At 50.8% G+C, this 19,677-nt stretch overlaps 1 protein-coding gene across 1 annotated transcript in view; it reads right to left on the bottom strand.

The window, feature by feature from the left end:
* The window catches only part of GRIK3 (glutamate ionotropic receptor kainate type subunit 3), a 250,880-nt gene that overhangs the window by 32,533 nt on the left and 198,670 nt on the right, over nt 1-19,677 (bottom strand). The window contains exons 10-11 of the mRNA XM_061412479.1: nt 15,753-15,956; nt 1,156-1,379 (exon numbers count right to left, since the gene is read on the bottom strand). Of these exons, the coding sequence (XP_061268463.1) occupies nt 1,156-1,379; nt 15,753-15,956 (428 nt within the window). The remainder of the gene's footprint in view (nt 1-1,155; nt 1,380-15,752; nt 15,957-19,677) is intronic.

The raw sequence follows: 19,677 nt of genomic DNA, 5'->3' as shown, positions 1-19,677 counted from the left end.
CTGTGGCAGGCTGGGCTGCCGGCTGGGCGAGCAGGCAGGCAGCACCAGGCCTGCCGGCAGCAAAGGGCTTCGGAGGCAGGACAATTTCCTCTCTCACATCCTTCCCTTTGGTCTGTGTCTGTGTGGGAGGAGGGAGCGAAAAGGAGCAGGGTGGGGAGAAAGCTTTCAAAGAAGACTCAGCAGAGAAAAAGGCCGACACACCAAGTCCTTGGATCTCAGATTGCTTCTCCGGAGAAGTCTCGCATCACACCTTGTTAGAATTTAGAGAAAAAAGAAGCAGGGCAAGGGCTGGGGCTGGAGCCTGGAGGGAGGGGGCAGAGGGCTGGGGCCCAGGAGCTGCCAACTTGGGGCGGAAGTAGAACACAGGTGTTCAGGTGGCAGAGATGTGGGCTGCAGATGAAACACTTGGTGACCTGAGCTCAACGAGCTGGATGTGTCCCTCATTGCTAGGGTGGCCTGGGAGAGTACTGAGCCTTTCTGAGTGTCGGCTGTCTCCCCTTCACGGAGGCCACGAGAATCAAGTAAGATAACTGGCTATAAAGGACAGAGCATGGTGCTTGGCACACAGTAGGTGCTCAGTAAGCACTGGGCTAAGTCTGTTTCCCAGTGGCCTCTACTATGACCCACCAGCCTACTTCACGTGAACAGCTGAATATGCAAGAGCATTGCTAGCATGTGGCAGAGGCAGGTAAGGCTGTGTGTAAGCCACGTTTCTGCATGTGTGCGTGCGAGTGAGTTTATGCGGCATTGTTCCTCCTGCTCTTGTGGAGTGGATGGACACAGTCTGTTTTCTGAGTTTTAAGCTACCTGCTGGGCCACCTGGGTCTGCCGTACTGGGTGCCTGGTCCAAGTGGTCCAGCTTTGGGGAGTGACTGAACCTCTCCAAGCCTGCTCATAGGACCTAGGATACAACTGATACCTCTTAAAGTCATGGACACAGACCAGGGTGAGGACTGGGGGATTCAAGTTAGAGGGCCATGAAATGTTCCTTGGGGGATATGAAAGGATCTGAGCCTCAGGGAAAGAGACAGGAGAAGGTAAGCAGTGGTCTGAACCTGGGTCTTCTGTGACAACTGCACAGAGGGTGGGGAGACTTGCCTGGCTCCCTGAGCTCCTAACCCTGGGCCAGAGCTCTGACCAGGGCATTGCCCTTACCTGGCGATGACAAAGAGGACACAGCTGACACCCAGGTAGGCGAGAAGCACATACATCCAGATGTCTGGGGACAGGGGGTTGAGGAAGGAGAAGACACTAGGGTTGGTGCCATTGGGCTTGCGATAGAGGATGCTCACGCCGAGGGTCATGAAGGGCTTGGAGAAATCGATGGCCTTCTCACGGACGTGGGTGATGGTCAGGGGGGCCACAGCCAGATCTGCCTTCTGCAGTGAGAGAGACATAGACAGACTGTGAGCAAAGCCTAAGACTAGCAGGGGACAGAACATCCCTTCTTGAAAGGAGGAGAGATGAGGGAGTGAAGTGGAGTTTGTTGCCTGAACCCTGGAACTGTTTACTAATTCTTCTGGGCCAGGCAATGCCCAGGGTGCTGGGAGATAATGGTGAATTAGACTTAACCCCTGATGGCCTTGAGGAAGAGGACAGTGGTATCAACATGTGGAGAATGGAACACTATTACAGCTATAACCCATGTGGTCCATTCTCAAAACGGTGCCTTGTCAAATATAGTTCAGCAATCTACAAACATTTAAAAATAGCTTGTGTTCTTTCTTTGTGACTTTCAAATGTCAGGAAGAGGACACAATCCACAGCACCCCTTATTTATATCCGTTTTCCTTTCCTATCTACTTCTCGCATGCTTTACCCCATTTTGGATATTCTATATATCCTCAAAGCCCCCGAAACCTGTTGGGCAAAAATAAAACTCGATTTGGTGGGAAAGGGCAGGAGGAGAAATGAAACAGACAAATTTTGAGCCCTCTTTAGTAGCAGAGGGGCAGGAAGAGGACAGAGCAGAGGAGGCAGGGAAGGGGTTGGAGAAAGCTAGGGATGCTCACATGCCGATAGAGCTCACCCCATCACACTTCTAACGAGGGGAGTAATTAAAGTTTCATATCTCTAGTCTGAGCTTTTTCTGATTAAAAATCTGCAATCTCTCCTTCCCACCTTTGCAGGCTTGCCCCACTGCTCTCCTCCAGCACAAGGTCCCGCTTAACTGCTTCTTGTTTACCACATTCCCTTCTTGACCTCTGTGTTTTACACACACTGTGCCTGTTGAGAATGCCTCTCCCTGCTGTCTAACTTTCACCGCCTTAAATATTCCTTTGCACATGCATCCTCTTCCAAGAAGTCCTCCCTGATAGCGTCCAATTCTAAACGCCCGTGAAGCTCCTCCTGTCCTGTGGTAAGGCCCTAACCTGTGCAGTTGAAATGGCAGTATGTGCAGGCATGTGTCCTTTTTGTCATATCTGCCTTCTTACCTGTAAGTTCCTAAGCATAGTTGGGACTGTGGCTGATTCACTGCTCTGTTTTTCTACCACCAAGCCCCATCTCAGCCTATGCAGTGTTTGTTGATTAATAATGTTTCCCTCTCAGAGGCTCTCCCTTGGGCTCCTGTGGATATCTACCGGGAATGTGAACAAAATAATCAATTCCCTTCCTCAGATGGGGCAGAACAGAAAGGGAGACTGAGTCCTAAAGATCAGCACTAAAGACCCTTTTGTTAAGGGCGGCGGCAGCTGCCTCTGAGAATCCCCTTCCAAACAACAGTCCCTAGGCAGTCACCCTCTGACTTTGCCTAGCTTAATTAGTTAATTAATTAAACAGTTAATTAATTATTTTGTGAGATCCACTAGGCACTAGGGATACACAGCGGAGCCAAACAGATGTGGTTTCTGCCTTTATGGGGCTTACAGTCTAGTAGGGAAAATGGACATTAATCAAATTCTTTTCTAAGTGGTAGCTGTTAACACACCTCTGACTCCACCAATCCTAGAATAGAAACCAGCAATCAAGTTGAAATGAGACTTCAAGGCAAGGAGGATTGCTATGGGTAGAACCCCAGCTCCGAAATGACTCTGTTGGTGCCCCAGGCTAGGGGACGTTGGCAAACACATAACCCTGGTGTTGCTCATCCCAATGTTTCTCCTTCTAACACCAGCCCCAATGGCTGATTATTGACATTAGGAGCCCAAGGCTTTAATGAAACTTAGGACTACTTGGGAACATCAAGGAAGGGGAGCCTATTAGAAAGGCTGTTTCATACTGGGATCTTTCTTTGGTAAATTCCTAAACGTGTGTGTTGGAACTTGTCTAGCTTTGAAGGCAAGGGAGAAGAAATGGGCAGCTGCTGCTACCTCGGCTCCCTGGAGTACTCTCATCTCGGGGTGTGTTCAAAGGAAAGCAACAAAAGGAGAGAGAACTGTCAGGGAAGGTGCCCAGTGACTAGTGTGTATTTGGTCAAGACCTACTGTGGAACAGTCGGGGTAGAGAGGCGAGCCAGAGACCCAGCTCTGCTCTCATGCAGCTTCCAGGCAAGGGAATCCCTATTGGAGACTGGATAAGATTCCAAGTGGAGTGGGAACTTCAGTGGGACATTCTGGAGGATCTCTTTAAGCCCTGAAGTTCTAGGATCCCGTATAATGTTGGCATGTCATGATTCTAGAACTTGGCTTCCCCTAGCCCTGGCCTTTCAAAGCACATCACTTTGGGAGGTTCTGTTCTGACTCCAAAGTCATCATCACTGCTCAGAATGCATTTGGAACTGGTCTCTGGGAATGGCTTCTGGGGCTTGGAATGGATTCTTGGGAAGAATCTCAAAGTCAGCGGTGGCAAATCTTCCTTTGGCTTTTGATAGCAGGTTGGATGAGAATGTTAGTAACTCGAAGATCAAGGTGTTTGTGGCCAATGCTTATCTCAACTAGGAGTATTCCCGGGCTAGCCAGAAAGCCAACCACAGGCCCTCTTTCTTTCCCCAGATGGTCTCAGAATCTTCAGAATCTCCCCACCAGCCTTTCTGCTCTCTGGTTTTAATGGTGTTAGAAAGCAGGGGTGTCTGGGCATTCTGTGCCTACAGCAGCAAGACAGCTGGTCAACCTGACTTTCTTTATGAGAAGTTTTGATGTGTGTTCTCCCTTGGGCTTCAGCAAGTCTGGAGTTCTCCACTTGGTTTAGGCAGGAAATACTACATTTCACCGTTGGTTACGATTTCTTTGAAAAAGGCATTATTTTGTCCAACTTCCCTTGAAAGAGCCGAACAGATGTCAAGCCTTTGCTGTTTCAGCTCATTACTCAGAATGAAAGGCCCAATCTTGGCAGGCTCTTCCTACTTGTGCAAGTTTTCTTTGAGGATGATTCATAAAATCATAGGCTGTCAGAGCTGGACAAGAGACCTTCAGCGCATCTATTCCAACCTGTATTATTTATGGAGGGAAACTGAGGCTCACAGATGGTCCGAAGACTTTGCTGTCAATAATCATGTCCTTGAACAAAACAAACCTCTGACTCCTCCGACATATTCATTGGTCTTATGGGTGGTTTGTTAGCTCCATCTGCCTCACCAAAGACCTTCCATACCTTTTTCTATAAACCTCTGGACCAGACAGGATAGCACTTCCAGGACTCCATCACCACAAGCAGCTTTCTATTTACAAAGAAGCTGTCCTACTCTCCTCCAAGCTTACATGGGGTTGATTGGCACCACTTGCTTTACCACGTCTCCACAACCAAAACTGAAGGAAAGAATGCTTAACTAGCTACAGCTCCATGTTTTTGCCCTTAGTATCCAGGCCCCTTGGCTGCTGGTCAGACACTAGCCTCATACCTGAGAGTGAAACCTGGAAAGCCTCAGCTTGCTACCTGTGTCTGGTGTCCCTGTTGGCACCTGCCTACTTTAATTCCTAAGTATGATCTCAACCAGATTCCCCATCTATGTGCTCTGCCTCTTGATTGGGGTTCCCCTGGGCATCAGCTTGCTGACTGTGACCTGTCATAGTTTATATATACCCTCTGTGGAAAGAACTACTATCTTTTGTGGATACTTCTGGTAGCTCAGCTGGTCAAGAATCCGCCTGCAAAGCAGGAGACCCTGGTTTGAATCCTAGGTCAGGAAGATCCGCTGGAGAAGGGATAGGTTACCCACTCCAGTATTCTTGGGTTCCCCTAGGGGCTCAGTTGGTAAAGAATTGCCTATAATGTGGGAGACCTGGGCTCGATCCCTGGGTTGGAAAGATCCCCTAGAGGAGGGGATGGCTACTCACTCCAGTATTCTGGCCTGGAGAATCCCATGGACTTTATAGTCCCTGGGGTCGCAAAGAGTTGGACATGGCTGAGCAAATGTTACTTTCACTTATATACCAAGCACTGCTATGTGTATTATATATATTACCTTATGTGACCCTCCAGCAGTCCCATGATGCAGTAAACAGGATCACCACATCCCAGGTAAGGGTAATGTGATTCAATTAGGCTAGGAGATTTGGTCAAGTTTGTGGGTGGTCAGTGACATTGGTGATACAGAAATGAGCAGAGCTGCCTTCCAAGCTGGTGAGTGGCTGAGCCAGTGCATGGACCCGTTGACCATGACCTCAAACTCAAATGTTTTATCACTCTACCATACCAGCCATATTCAATGAGTTGAATTGTGCATCCTCTTCCAAATATGTTCAAGTCCTAACTCTTGGTACCTATGAATGTGACATTACCTGGAAATAGGCTCCTCCTCCCCTCGCCTACTCCCCACTAAAACAGTATCTCATTGTTGCCACTATGATTAAATAATCTTGGAGAAATTCCTGGGTAGAGTAACTGGGACTTTGCTAAGGAAAGACTCACTTTCTTTGTCTTCAGTGGGATTGTTCACTTCCCCAAAGATCTGTTTCTCTCTGGCTCCTGCCGAGTGCCCCTAAATCCACTGGTGGGCAAAACAGCCTCTCCTGAGTGTGCAGCCTTGTGAAGTCTCCTGGCACAAGGCTGTTTTTTTATTCAGACTCTCTGCATTACAGTAGTTCCCTCATATGTCCCCCAGCAACACACCCCACGTGGTTTAAAATCCCCCTAGTACTACTGCCAAATTATCAGAAGAGCCAAAATAAAACAATGTTAATAATACCAAATGGCAATGAGGATGCAGAGCAACTAGATCCCTCATAGGTGGTTGGTGGGGATGTATAATGGTGAAGCCACTGAAGTTACTGGTTACTATAAAAGGACAGAACTCAGGAACAGCTAGATGGAGGAGATACATAGGGCAAGTTATACAGGAGTGGGTGTGGTGCTTCCATGCTTTCTCTCTTTCACTGGGCGTCCCATCCTCCTCACATCTTCACATGTTCACCAACTCAGAAGCTCTGTAAATTAGGCTCTTGTGGAAGTCACCAAGTTAAAATGAAGTCATACTGGATTAGGGTGACCTCTAAATCCAATGACTGATGTTCTTATAAAAGAGAAGAGGATACACAGATACACATGGAGGAGACCATGTGATAATGGAGGTAGAGACTGGAGCGATGTAGCTTTGAGCCAAGGATGCCAAGGATTGCCAGCCACACCAGATGCTAGGCGAGTCAATGAACAAATGCTCCCTCCAAAGGGACTAACTCTGCAGACACCTTGATTTCTGATTTCTGGCCTCCAGAACTGAGAGAGAATAAACTTCTGCTGTTTTAAGTCTCCAGGTTTGTGACAGGCCAAGAACACTCATACACATATTACTTAGATTCTGGGGAGGACGCATGCAACTCCCTGTACCACCTGCTGCCAGCCCCGCCCCTGCACCAGACCCATTCTGGTAGGCAAGTTTTAGGGCTGGGCCCACCCTGCCTTTCCTGAGCCCACGTTGCATTCCCAGAGACCTGAACTTGACTCTGGCTCCTGGCTATGACTGCCTGGGCCTCCCCAGAATACACTTTGCAACACCTGGTCATGCTTGGGAAACCTGTGGCTGCAGGAACACGCTGATTTGCCCCTACTTTCCACCAGGTCCTTGTACTTCTACTTCCAAAGCCACCGAAGAAAACAAGGCTCACTCTTGAAACACAGGCAGGGCTTGAAGCCAGGGCTCTGTTTGCTGGCTCTCTACCCACATCTCTAGTGTGTGGGATCCAAGGAATTCACCTTACATTTTTTTCCCAAAGTGTTATTTCTCCAAATAGGATCTTTTCTGATTCCCAATGCTGCTTAGTATATGTTAAGACTTTTCCCTCTGCCCTCCAGAAAATTCTTATTATGGGTTCATGAAGCCATTCACAATCTAGGTGGTGCTGTCCAACAGAACGTTCTGTGATGATGGAAATGCTTTGTATTTTCACTGTCCAGTATGGTAGCCACTGTCCACAAGTAGAATTTGAAATGTGGCTTGTGTAACCAAGGAACTGAATTTATACTTTGATTTCATTCATTTTAAAATAAGTAGTTTAAATTAATGTAACCAGTTGATTTTAATTAAAGTTCAGATTTAAATAACCCCATGTGGCTGGTGGCTCCTGTATTAGAAAGTGCAGTCCCAGTCCTGCCTGCCTCTACGGTCTCAGCTCCCATCTTGTTCCCCCTGGTTCTCTTCCCACTGGCTTCTTTCAGACCCTCCCTCAGGACCTTTGCACAATACTCTTCTCTACCTGGAACTTCTTCCTCCCTGAACCTTTGTCTAGCTAATATTTGCTTCTCCTTCAGATCTCAGCTCAAACATGACTTCCACAGACAAAATCCTCAGATGAAATCAAGCCTCCCCAGTGATGACTCTCACAGCACCAGGTACTGCTCTCTTAGCACTGATCACAGTTGTGATTTCAGAGGTTTTGAGTGATTTCCTCTCTACTGGCCCATAAGCTCCTGAGAGCTGGCCTGAGTCAGTGTCTTTTCACTATGGTATGCCCTCCACCTAACACAGTGTCCAGCTCATAGCAGGCCTCCAAGTAGAGACTTAGGGACTGAATGAATGGGATGTTGCTGGTTTAGAAGAGAAAATCGGCAAGCATGCTCTCAGAGCCAGCTGGTTGGGCACCTCACAGTTTCTAAGAGCAAGTCACAGACAGTGTCTGCTGATGAACCCCAGACTCTGAGCTGAAGAAAACACAGAGCCCCCTGAAAAGCCCTAGACATTAACCCGACAGCCAGCAACCTCAATAACCCACACATCTGAACAGAGGGGAAAGGAGTGCTGATAAACTCATGAATGTTAGCGGATGGGTCAGCTGCCAACACCTGTGATTCACACTCCAGCTTCCTGAGCTGACGGCAGCCTCATGGCCTGACAGTGCAGAGTGATGCTGTGTTTCTCTCTGGCCTGGGAGAGGAGCTGATTCCTGAGTTCCAGCAGGCACCATGCTGCACCTCTGTCTTCAGGAAGCATGAGCAGGTCCTCCTGCTTCGTAGCCACAGGGACCCTGGGGATGGATGAGCTACGGCTCTGTCTCCTATCTCTAGTGGTTCTCTTTCCCCATCCCACAGGGCCCTAAAGGTGGTGTCCGCCCAGACAGGCCCTGCCCAGTCAAGCCCAAGGACCTGGGGACAGGGAGGCTACTCCCTCTACAGGCTGTGAGGTCTGAGTTGTACATTCCCATAGCCCCTGCCCTGGTCCTCACACAGCTGAATGTTGATTTGTAAGTTGCTGCTTAATATCTAGTTCTTCCGCTGGTATATAAGCTCTGGTGGTGGGAGGGGGGAGGTGGGCAGGGACTGCATTTATTTCACTCTCTGATGCAAATCTAGGATTAGTACCAAGGCAGGCAAAAAGAAGGGGCTCAGTATGGTTTTGATGGAAGACTGAGCATCAAAGTACCCCCAAGAGTTCTGATCAACCCCTACTCCAGCCTGTGGGCTGAGCTCTGGCCTGTTTCCCTGTTCAGCATCCCCTGCTGACCCCTGCCAGTCTGCTGGGTCCTGACTGTCTCTCACCAGCCTCCCTCCAGAGTTTGGACGCTGTGCTGCATCCTTGCCCTAATGGCAACCTTTCTGATGACCATCAGTGGTCCCGAGCATTCACTGATAGCCCTCACTTGTCCTCACGGCCCTCTTCAGTCAGGTCCTATCGACATTTTCAGTTCCATGGCACCTTCAGTGACAGCCCCGGCCTTGCAAACAGGTTGGGTCCAATGCATACAGGACAGAAACAAGGTCTCTGTCCCAGTTAGGAGGAAGATGGGACACAGGAGGGCGATGGTGGTGTGTCTGTGAGACCAGATCTTCCCGGCACATATGCCAGCCTACCTGGAGGCTGGGAGACCCGAGGGCGTAGTCTCAAGGCCGTGGCTGTTACTGCGGGACATCTCAAGTCCATGCCCCTCCTCCCTCTGCCCCTCACGTACCATCTTCTGCTGCATTCCAGGTAGTTAGAAATGACCCAGACCCCCTCCCTGGATCTCTCTGAATGCTGCCAGCCAAGGGCATGGGAAAGGCATTTCCTGAGTTACCCTCACCTCTCAAAAGTCTCCAGTACCTTCCTCCAGGCTTTCCTGGGATGGATCATCAGCAGCTTTCCACTGGTTTCTGATTGGCGGGATCTCTCAGCCCGGGCCCCAGCCTGGGAGCCAGGGAAGCTCTTTCACTTACCACACTCCTCTCACAGAACAGTGACATCTATTCACACAGTCATAGATTACTGCCTGTTTCCTCCCCTAGAACGTAAGATCCTGAGGCTCAGGGAAGGGATCCTGACTTTTGTTCACACTGTATCCACGGCACCTAGCATGGGACTTAACTGAATAAATTGAATGAACAAATAAATGAATAACCTGATCAAAGGAGGCATTGGCTGGATTCCCCCTCTGAGGTTTAGGGGGCCTGGTGCACCGCCATTCTTGCGGAAGCAAGAGCACTGAGTCATGAGCAGTGTCCACTGGTGTCCCTCCAGCCAGCCAGCGCCACACTTATCAATCAGCAATGTAGCTACCGATAACCTCAGAAAGCTTGTATATATCTAAAGAGATGGGACAGGTGCTAGAAAATTCCTAAGTGTTGACCGAGGAGTTGTGTACCCATGATTCACACATAGGTCTCCTGAACTGATGGACACCTGAGAGTGAGACCTGAAGCCTGTGCCTTTCCAGGCCTGGGAGAATGGCCCACTCCTGAATCCCTGCAGGGCTGTCTTTCAGGACGGCTCAGCTGGCGTTCCCCCCTTTTGGCACACTATGGGGGATACACCACACCTCCATTCCCATCTCTAGAATATACTCCCTCCCCTACTCCCTGCATATCTGCAAGGCTGGTGTCTGCCCAGGGTCCGCCCGGGGAACCTTACTGCTCACCCCACAGGACCCCACAAGGGCAGAGACTTCAGCAATCTAGGTGCCCCCAACCAGGTCAGTACCCACATCCAAGCCCTGAATATCTCTCCTTCATTTTTCAAGTTTCAGCTCCAAGAGTCACCTCTGCAGGGAAGTCTGAGTCATTTTTCTGCTTTATACTCCCAAAGTCCCCTATACATATTCCCCCTTGCAGCACTGATCAAAATTTTAATGAAATTTAACTCGGCTGATTCATTGCTTGTTCCTAGAGGGGCAGGAATCACGTTGACCTTGGTTGCTCCTACATTTCCTGTCACTGTCCTGGGTCTGGTGTGTCCTTTGTGCTTGGCTCACCCCTCTCGTGCACCAGGTCAGACCCTCTGGCCACCACCAGCCTCACACAGGCACAAACTGGCAGCATCTCGCCTCCTGTCTACCTGGGCACTTCTTGCACACAGACACCCCCTGCCCCCACAACTTTCTGCTGATGCTCCGGCAGGTCCTGCTGGTTCCCATGCGTGCCCTGCCAAACCCAGAAATGCATGGAAGTCATGAGCCAGTGGACACACCTGTTCCTCTTCTCCCTTCACCCCAAGAGATGGCTCTGAGACACACTTTGTCAGGCTTTTCTGGGGTGCCGACTTGGATTAGTCTCACTCAGTGGTGACCAGCTCAATATGACATCCTTGTATTGGCCTTCCCTCCCCTCTGCTCCACTTCCCTGCCCTGACTCTCCCTGGCATCACACCCTCGAACTCAGTCAGCAGTGGTACCTAAGCCTCCTCTTCAGGCCCCGCCCTTCAGGAGCCCAGGCCACGCCCCCAGGAGCCCAGGCTGAGACAGGGCTCCGTAAAGCTTTGTGGAAAGAATGAAGGAACAATCCTCAGCAGGAGGGTTAGCTTGTTCCCGTTGCTCCCTGTGACCTCACTTTCTCTTCAACACCCACCTCGCTCCTGCAGCTCTATTGCTACCTTGCTTCTTGTCCTCTCTCACACCTGGTTGTCTAGACCCTGACCTCCTGCCAGGCTCTTTCCACATCTTTCCAGGCTGGTCTCTGCTTGCTGAGTCCAGCTGACAGCCCTGGGGTGCATCTCAACGGAACCCGAGTCATTCCTGCCTCCCTCACCTGCTTATCTGGTTGTCCCCAGGTAGATCCTGAGCTTCCTCAGAGCGCCTCAGTCATTGCTCTGGGCAACCTGGATGCCCTGATAAGAGGCTACCTTTTCATCCATCTGCTTCCTTGCCCTCACCTGCTCTGTCTCATTCAGGATTCTTACCTGCCCCAGGCGAGCTCCCAGCATGCCTTGCTTCAAAGTGCACTGGCCAGTCTGAAGGAGGTGGCTTGGCATAGACTTTCCTGGCCACCCAAACAGGAGTCTGGGGGCTCCTTCTAACACCAGTGCATGCCGGCCAGAACCAAGATCTGGTTCCTGCTTCGGAGGCAGGGGACACAGTGCATGATGGGGTCACCACCTTGACACTAGACCCCCTCCCTCGCCCCCCCCACCCCGGCTCGCACACTTTGGATGGGAAGCTCAGTAGTCATGACCCCACAGCCTTGTCTCTGGGGAAGGTGTGCCAGTCCACGTGCTCATTCACACACCCCTCACCCATCAATGCCTGCTCTGCACCCAGCTCCATGCCAGGTGCGGGAAGTGCCAGTATAATCCAAAGGCACTGTCTGTCCAGAAGAGTAAGGCTGCGACATGGGTCCGTGGAGCTGTGCCACTTCCCTGCTCTGCTCTCCGTCTTATGCGGAATCACATCTGGGCAGTGCTACTTCTTTCACAGGGGAAGGGATGACATCAGGGTTACCCAGGATCACTCCTATCCATCTTGGTCCAAACCCTGTTGGTCCAGCCTCTTCCATGAACCAGGGAAACTGCCTTATGCGCTATAGTGAGATGCAACAATTTCAAGAAAAAAGGATGAACAGCTTCCTGTGGCCAGAGGGCATTCAGGCCTCCCCTTGAGGCCAGGCTCCTGCTCCCTCTCCTTCCCCTACTGTTCAAGGGCCTGGGAGAGCAGCCAGGACAGGACTCCTTGGCCTCTGAGCACAAAGCTTGGGGAGGCCAGGCTAGGGTGGTCACAGAACCCGTGTGGGGACTGACCTGTACCCCTGGGAGATGGCACTCATGCTAACCCATGGATGCAGGTCCATCCTCACCTGCCTCCACCTCCCCACCTGCTGCTTCACACCCTGTACCCACACCTTCCCGCAGCCTCTTTGCTCCTTTGGCTCCGTAGCCCACCCTCCCTGCCTCTCCTCCCTCTGCTCTGGCCTTGCAGGAGCGGGCATCCTGTGGAGGCCTCCTTTTCATCCCATTCTCTCACCATTCAGGGTCCTGCCCCCAGTCCTCCTCTCATTTCTCCCCATCAATCCCCTCTCTGAGTGTCCAGCCTGAACCCCAGCCTCTAGGAACCCCAATACCAACATGATGTCAGAACCTCTCCGGGATCCTCTGCTTTCCCAGCAGGCTCTGTCTCTGGGGATGATGCCACTCCCTCCCCAGCCATCCAAGCTAGGATTTCACACCATGTCCTTGATTCCTCCCTGCCCTTCTCCTCCTTCTACCTTCATGGCTCCATCCTGTGCCATCAACTTCTTTCCTTTCTGACCACAATCCTCGGAGGCCACCATGCTCTCCTCCACCCAGGTCCCAGGGATGGTCTCCAGACTGGCTCCACTTTAGCCTGGCAGCACAAGTCCCAATTTGATGTCACCCCCTTGCTCTACATCTTTCAACTGTGCCTTGTAGCTCTTGGGGTTAAAACAAAATGCCTCATTTTAGCAGCCAAGGTCCTTCAAGGCTCATCTCTTGCCCCCTTCTCCAGCAGCAGCCTCTCCACTTGCTTCCAGGCTTTCCAAACTTAGAGTTCTGTCTCCATACTCCCCAGCAAGGTCCCAGGCACCTGGTGCCAGAACAGGAGCTCTGGACGGCAGGTGTCGAGAAAGGCCTCCAGTGCAGGAAGCGGGTGATGTCTCATGCGTGCCTCAATTCCCTGTGACTCTGATCAATGTGAGTCGGTTCCCTGAGTCTCCTTTTTAGATTCAGAGGGGCAAGATCCAGATCTGGGGTCATTCTGGCCCACCAGGGTGACCATGGCTGAGGGGCGGACTCCCTCACTATCATGGCCACACACATACATACTTTAGACAGGACATGTGCATACTTTAGACAGGAGGAAATGGTGAGGAGTAAGATAGCCCTGTGCACTGTACAATTACTGAGCACCAGGCCCTTGGCTAAGCATTTTTGTACTGTAGCTCATTAAATCTTCCCACGAACCCTGGGCAGAAGACTTATTTTATTATTCCCACTTCCTAGATGTGGAAATAGAGGCCAGAGAGGTTGAATAGCTTTCCTACTGTCAGCTAAAATGTGCTGGACCCTGAATTTGAACCCATCTCTCTTGGATTCCAAAGACATTAAAACACACGGGAGTGATTTAAGGCATGGACTCCAGCAGGAGACTTCCAAAGGTGGGGGGGTGCGGAGCCGGGAGTGAGAGAGAGCGGGCAGTAGAGGTGGGAATAGTGATGATCTGAGGGACCAGGAGATGGAGGGAGAAACCACTGCTCTGTCCAATCATCTGTTTTGCTCCCATAGTTGGAGACAACTCAGAGGAAGGCCGAGGATGTGAGCAGGAGGGGGACACACCCTTTAGATCCCCCACCTTCCCTCATAATCTTGTCTCCTTTGATGGCCCATGGCATGGACAGAGACGAGCAGAGAGTATCAGTGAAGGACTTTTTAAGTCCTGCTGGTCAGAGGCTCAACCCAGGGACTCCAAATGGCCCTCAGGGGGCAGATTCTTGCAAAGGTGGGCATTCATCATTTTTACATCTGCGTTCAGATCCCTAATAAGGAAGTAATAATATTGCCAAGCCTTTGCCACGCTTTCTATGAGCTAGTGAGAAGACTAATTATCTGACGACACTAATAAATGGTTATGATGTTATTAAAAATGGCACCAAGCTAGGATTAATAGGCTCATCAATTGTAGGGAATTGGGTTTAACAAGGTCCCCTCATGTGCCGTCAGGGCCTATGGTCTTGATGGATACTGGGCTGCATGCAGGCCACGAACAAGACCCCCTCTTTCCTCCAGCTGAGGGTCAGCCTCAGAAGCTGCTGGGTTTTCTCGTCTTCCCCCTTGCAAATGGCTCAGTAGAGCTCTTGAACTGCTGGGGATGCTGTGGATGGCAAGAGCGTCACTAGCCTTATTCCCCTCCACATGTGGCCTCCACTGTCCATGGGATCCCGCCCTCCTCCCCAGCCCAGCTCACCTCTGCAAATGACATGCTCAGATCCCACCCAGAGCCCCATGCTCCAGAGCCCCACTCATAAATCTCAGGGGGGAGCCGATAAATGGAGATGTCTCTGGGGCCTGCTGACTAATTTCCATAATAATTACAGTTATTACTAATAATGCTGACAACACCCCTCCCTCCCAGTTAGACTGAATTCCACAGTCTGGGAGCTGCTTCCCCAGCAGTTGTCACCTCCGCCAACAAGCGGGGAAGAACGCAGGGCAGGCATCGTTATTCTCACTGTTGAGGTAGGAAATGAGCTTAGGGAGAAAAAGAGACTTCCTGAAGCCCCTCTCCCCGCCCCAAAGGAGTAGCAATAATGATAAAAGTAATACAAGCAAGGACTGACACGGTGCTGACTATGAAGTGCGCACGTGTGAACTTAGTCCTCACCACAGCCTATGGGGGAGGGGGGCCATTATTATCATTCCCACTTTACAGATGAGGAAACTGAGGAACAGAGAGGTTAAGAAACTTGTCCAGAAGCACACGGCTAGTAAGTGGGAGAGTAGGAATCAAGTCCAGACTGGGTTCACTCTCTTGACCATTAGCCTCTCCCACCAGCCTTCCCTGGGGGCCTGATTGTCTAGGACCGAGGAAGTGACTCCACCACTGAGGCTCTACTTGAGCCTTCTAGCTCTGAGCTCCAGCCTCCTTCTCTTCCTGGCTCCCCTCTGACAGGGGCAAGAGGGCTAACCGAAGAAGGTCCCGAGGCTAGCTGTCTGCACTTGGAGAGGCAAAGTGATAATAATCCTTTTGGCTGATCTTTTCAGGTTGCAAAGACTGACTGCATGAGCCCTGGGTCCGGTGATCAGATGGCTTCTTTGCAGACGTCAGAGCCCAGGGCTTTCAGAAGCAGAGAGCCTCCAAAAGACTCTCTCAGTCCCAGCTCCACTTCTTACTAGCTGGGAGCCTTCATCTTTCTCTGCCTCAGCCTCCTCATCTGTTAAATGGGTGGTAATAACAGTACCCATCTCATTGGGTTGTTGTAAGGATAAACGAGAGAAGAAATAAGGGGTACAGATCTTGTCCTTGCATTCATTAGCAGGCCCCGGATAGAAAAATGCTTCTGGAAAGCAAAGGCCCTGAGCCGGAGGGCAGGTAATGTTTAGAATGTGCTAGGTGAGCCTGTACCAATGGCTCCTTTGTCTCCATCTCCCCTGCCCCAGGGCTGCTGTCTGCCAGGATGCCCCATCCTGATGTGCATAGAGGACTTGACCAAGCCTCCCGGACAGCCCTGTCCATGGCACTCCCACTTACATGGTCGATGAGCTCCTTGATCATGCCGTTCCACTGGCCCTTGTCGTCCTGTGCCCCATATTTCCCGTCCTCCACCAGCCGGATCTCGTAGGAGAAGCCCAGGATGTGGGCCAGTTCCTTAAGCAGGTCGATGCAGTAGCCCTCAAACCGGTCATTCCCAAACAGGGTCCTGTCAGACTTCCGGAACATGACAAAGGGCTCCTCCTGTCGGGACAGATAGGACAGGGGCTGATGGAGGCTGAGTGGGTGGGACAGGGCCTCCTAGGGTCAGAGAGCCTGGACCCAAGCCTCTGCAAGGGTGTTCTAAACCATCTTTGGGGGTGGCTCAGAAGAATGGCCCACTAAGTCAGGAGAGGGAAAGCCAAGTTAGTGCCTCACAGATGGCCACCTACTGACATGCATGCAGAACTTAGTAGGTCCTTATGGATTTGATTGTCCCAGTGTTCACAGAGCTAGAAGCTAGTGGAACTGGAATTTGAACTCAAGACTGTGATTCTGAATCTCACTTTCTCTCTGTTGCAGCATCAACACAGGCTGATGGTTCTTAAAGTGTGGTCCCCAGACCAGCAGCATCTCCTGGGAACTTGTCAGAATTGCACATTCTCAGGCCCCATCCAGAAATAATGAACCAGAAACCCTTAGGTGGGGCCTGGAAATGTGTGCTTTGAGAAGCCCTCCAGAGGATTCTGATGTCTGCTCAAGTGTGAGCACACTGCTCCAGAAGGCCTTCATCAAGTTTCTTCCGACTGCTCCCCCAAGAAAGGAAGTGAAAGTGTTAGTCACTCAGTCATGTCCGACTGACTCATTGCAACCCCATGGACTGTAGCCCGCCAGGCTCCTCTGTCCATGGGATTCTCCAGGCAAGAATACTGGAGCAGGTTGCCATTCCCTTCTCCAGGGGATCTTCCCCACCTAGGGATTGAACCCAGGACTCCTGCATCGCAGGCAGATTCTTTACCATCTGAGCCACCAGGGGAAGCCTGTCCCATCTCCCCCAGCACCTGCATAAAAAGACTAGACCTACCTGCTCCCTGATACCTTTCTCTCTTTCCAAGGGTCTAGTCCCCAGCATTAGGATCTGCTGGTGATTCCTGACAACTATGACAGTTTGCATTTACACGTGGACGGGCCAGGCACCAGGAAGTCAGCAGATGAAGCGGTGCCTGTGGAGGGCCCAGTGGAGAGCCCAGAAGAGCAGTGGGGTTCAGTGGAAGTAGCTGGTATCACCTTGTTAGTCTTAATTTCAACCTTCTGGGATAGATACTAATAACCCCATCCTATAGATGCAGAGAGTAAATTGGTGAAGACAAGGTGCTTTGTGAGAGGTCACTCAGCTGCCATAGAGAGAGGATCTGGCCTCAGGTTGGTATGATCCCGGACTGGGAGCTCTTAACCACCTCACTGTGCCAGAGGCCCTGAGTCACATGGTGCCTCTCCCTAGTGGGCAGGGGGGTCCTCAGGAGGTGGCTTGTGTTCTACAGTACACCTGGCAGCTGTCCCATGTCAGGTTCCCCCCCCTCAAGGTGATGGGGAGCCACTAATGGGCTCTCAAAGGGCCCACCTCTGTCTGATTTCTCACTTAGAAATAAACACTGACAAACCCTGTAAAGAATAATTAGGGATGTGCTGTGCTTAGTTGCTCAGTCACCTCTGACTCTTTGCGACCCCATGGACTATAGCCTGCCAGGCTGCTCTGTCCCTGGAGATTCTCCAGGCAAGAGTGGGTTGCCATGCCCTCCTCCAGATCTCTTCCCAACCCAGGGATTGAACCCAGGTCTCCTGCATTGCAGGAGGATTCTTTACTGTCTGAGCCACTAGGGAAGCCCAAGAATACTGAAATAGGTAGCCGATCCCTTCTCCAGGGGAACTTTCCAACCTAGGAATCGAACTCACCAGCTGAGCTACCCAGGAAACCCAGTAACTAGGAACAGAGACAGGAAAATGGTGAAAAAAGCTGTTGACTTTGTCTAGCATGAGATACACAGAGGAACTGCAATGTATGGGCTGAACTCAGCAAACTAATCATTTATTGAGTTCCTACTATGCATCAGGCACTGACAAACATTTTCATAAGCTGTTTGATTGAAGCTTGTAGGGCAGGTGACATTATCCCTATTTGATAGATGAGCAAACTGAGGCTCGGAGAAGGTCAGTAAGTTGCCCAAGGTCACACAGGAGTTGAACAATAATCAGATGGAGTTCAGGTTCAGTCCTTCCTGCTTGTAGCTCCTTGGCCTTTCTGGACCTTAACCCTCCCCTCAGCCACCTCTGCACCCTCATCAGTCCGAATGCCTCAAGCCTTCAGCTGATGGGTGACAATCATTAGTTGACAGAACACACTTGTTCTGGGAAGCTCATGTCCTTGGACCCACAAGAAGAGCACATACCTCATTTGGAGGCACCTCCCTGGTGGCTCAGATGGTAAAGAATCCGCCTGCAGTATGGGAGACTTAAGTTCGATCCCAGGGGTGGGAAGATCCCCTGGAGGAGGGTATGGCAACCCACTTCAGTATTCTTGCCTGGAGAATCCCCATGGACAGTGGAGCCTGGTGGCCTACAGTCCGTGGAGTTGCAAAAGAGTTGGACACGGACGAGCGACTAAGCACATCATTCTCTCAAGTGGTGATGAGACAATGGGGCCATTCCTTTGCCACTGTGAACCCCTGGAACTGGCTGAGCCTGAAGGACCTTCATCAGGGGTCCTCAGGTGCAGAAACCCACCAGCAGCCTCTTGCCAGGCTCCCACTCCAGAAGATGGGCTGATTGTCTGGCCCTGTTTCCCCAGCAACACTAGTTCTCAAATCCCGTCCCACCCCATGACTGATTCACTCTAGAGTTTCAACAGCCCTTTGGGATGCTGCAGAGAAAGGGCAAGGGAGTGTCTGTACCCCTAAGGGGTTCTGAGAAAACCACTTTGCAGTCTAGCTGGGTGGAAATCTGGGTCCTTTGACTAGACTCCATGCTAAGTCTCAGTGCCCCCCATCCCTGCCTCCAACCAAGTAGGCAGCTCACAAGGTTGGAGAAAACAGTCTAGGAGGTGCCAGGGAAGGGACTGGGACTGCCTGGACAGAAGGGGACTTAGGCTAGAGTGGACCCTGCTGCCTGGAACCCCAGCATGGGGCCTGGTGAGAGGGCCAGCGTGGAGATTTCAATCCTGTCTCAACTGTAGGTCAGATGTTCTTGCGCAGTGAACACCCTGCACCGCTGCACTAGCTGGCCCTGCTGTTAGCTCAGGAACGAATTAAAGAGAAGGCAACCCCTCTGCCAGGAGAATCACCAACCACACGTAGACTCCTAAGTGAAATCGACCTCCTTCTGTAAAATGGGAATAATAACAGAACCTACCTTACAGAATTGTTGGGAGGATTACATGGGTTAATCTGTGAAAAGCACTTAGTGCCTGGCAAATATAAACTGCAATATTATTATTATTATGAATATCATAATTGTCTTTCTGTGCACTGCATGGCCTGTTACTGCAGCGACCTTTCCAGCCTCGAGACCATGCCCAAAGCCACCAAAGGTTAAAAATCATAGCTAGCAGTGGAAAACTATTTCCAGAAAGGTCCCTGAGATGGCTCACTTCCTGACCCTATCTCCCAGCCCCTCCCTGGCCCTATCCTCTAAAATTAGCACTTCATTTGTGAAGCCACCAAGCCCCAGAATCTATACATCTCCATATAAATATGCTGCCTTCGGAGCAGCTGTAAAATGCCATTAATTTCTGGAAGTGCTTTGCGGATGGCATACATATTTAACAGCCAAAGCCCAGAGCATTAAAATGGTGCTCGCCTTAGTAATGTCTCCAGACCTGCAACATTTCCTAGGGGGTAATTCTGAACTCCGCCAACTACTTATTCATGGACTATTTCACAATTTATTACTGGAAATGTCCAGACAGCCAATTCACAAGCTCTCTCGGCTG

This window comes from Bos javanicus, chromosome 3 (assembly GCF_032452875.1).
Source record: "Bos javanicus breed banteng chromosome 3, ARS-OSU_banteng_1.0, whole genome shotgun sequence".
Classification (NCBI taxonomy): domain Eukaryota; kingdom Metazoa; phylum Chordata; class Mammalia; order Artiodactyla; family Bovidae; genus Bos; species Bos javanicus.
Note: the sequence above shows the minus strand (reverse complement) of the source record. Positions and strands in the feature narration are given on the sequence as shown.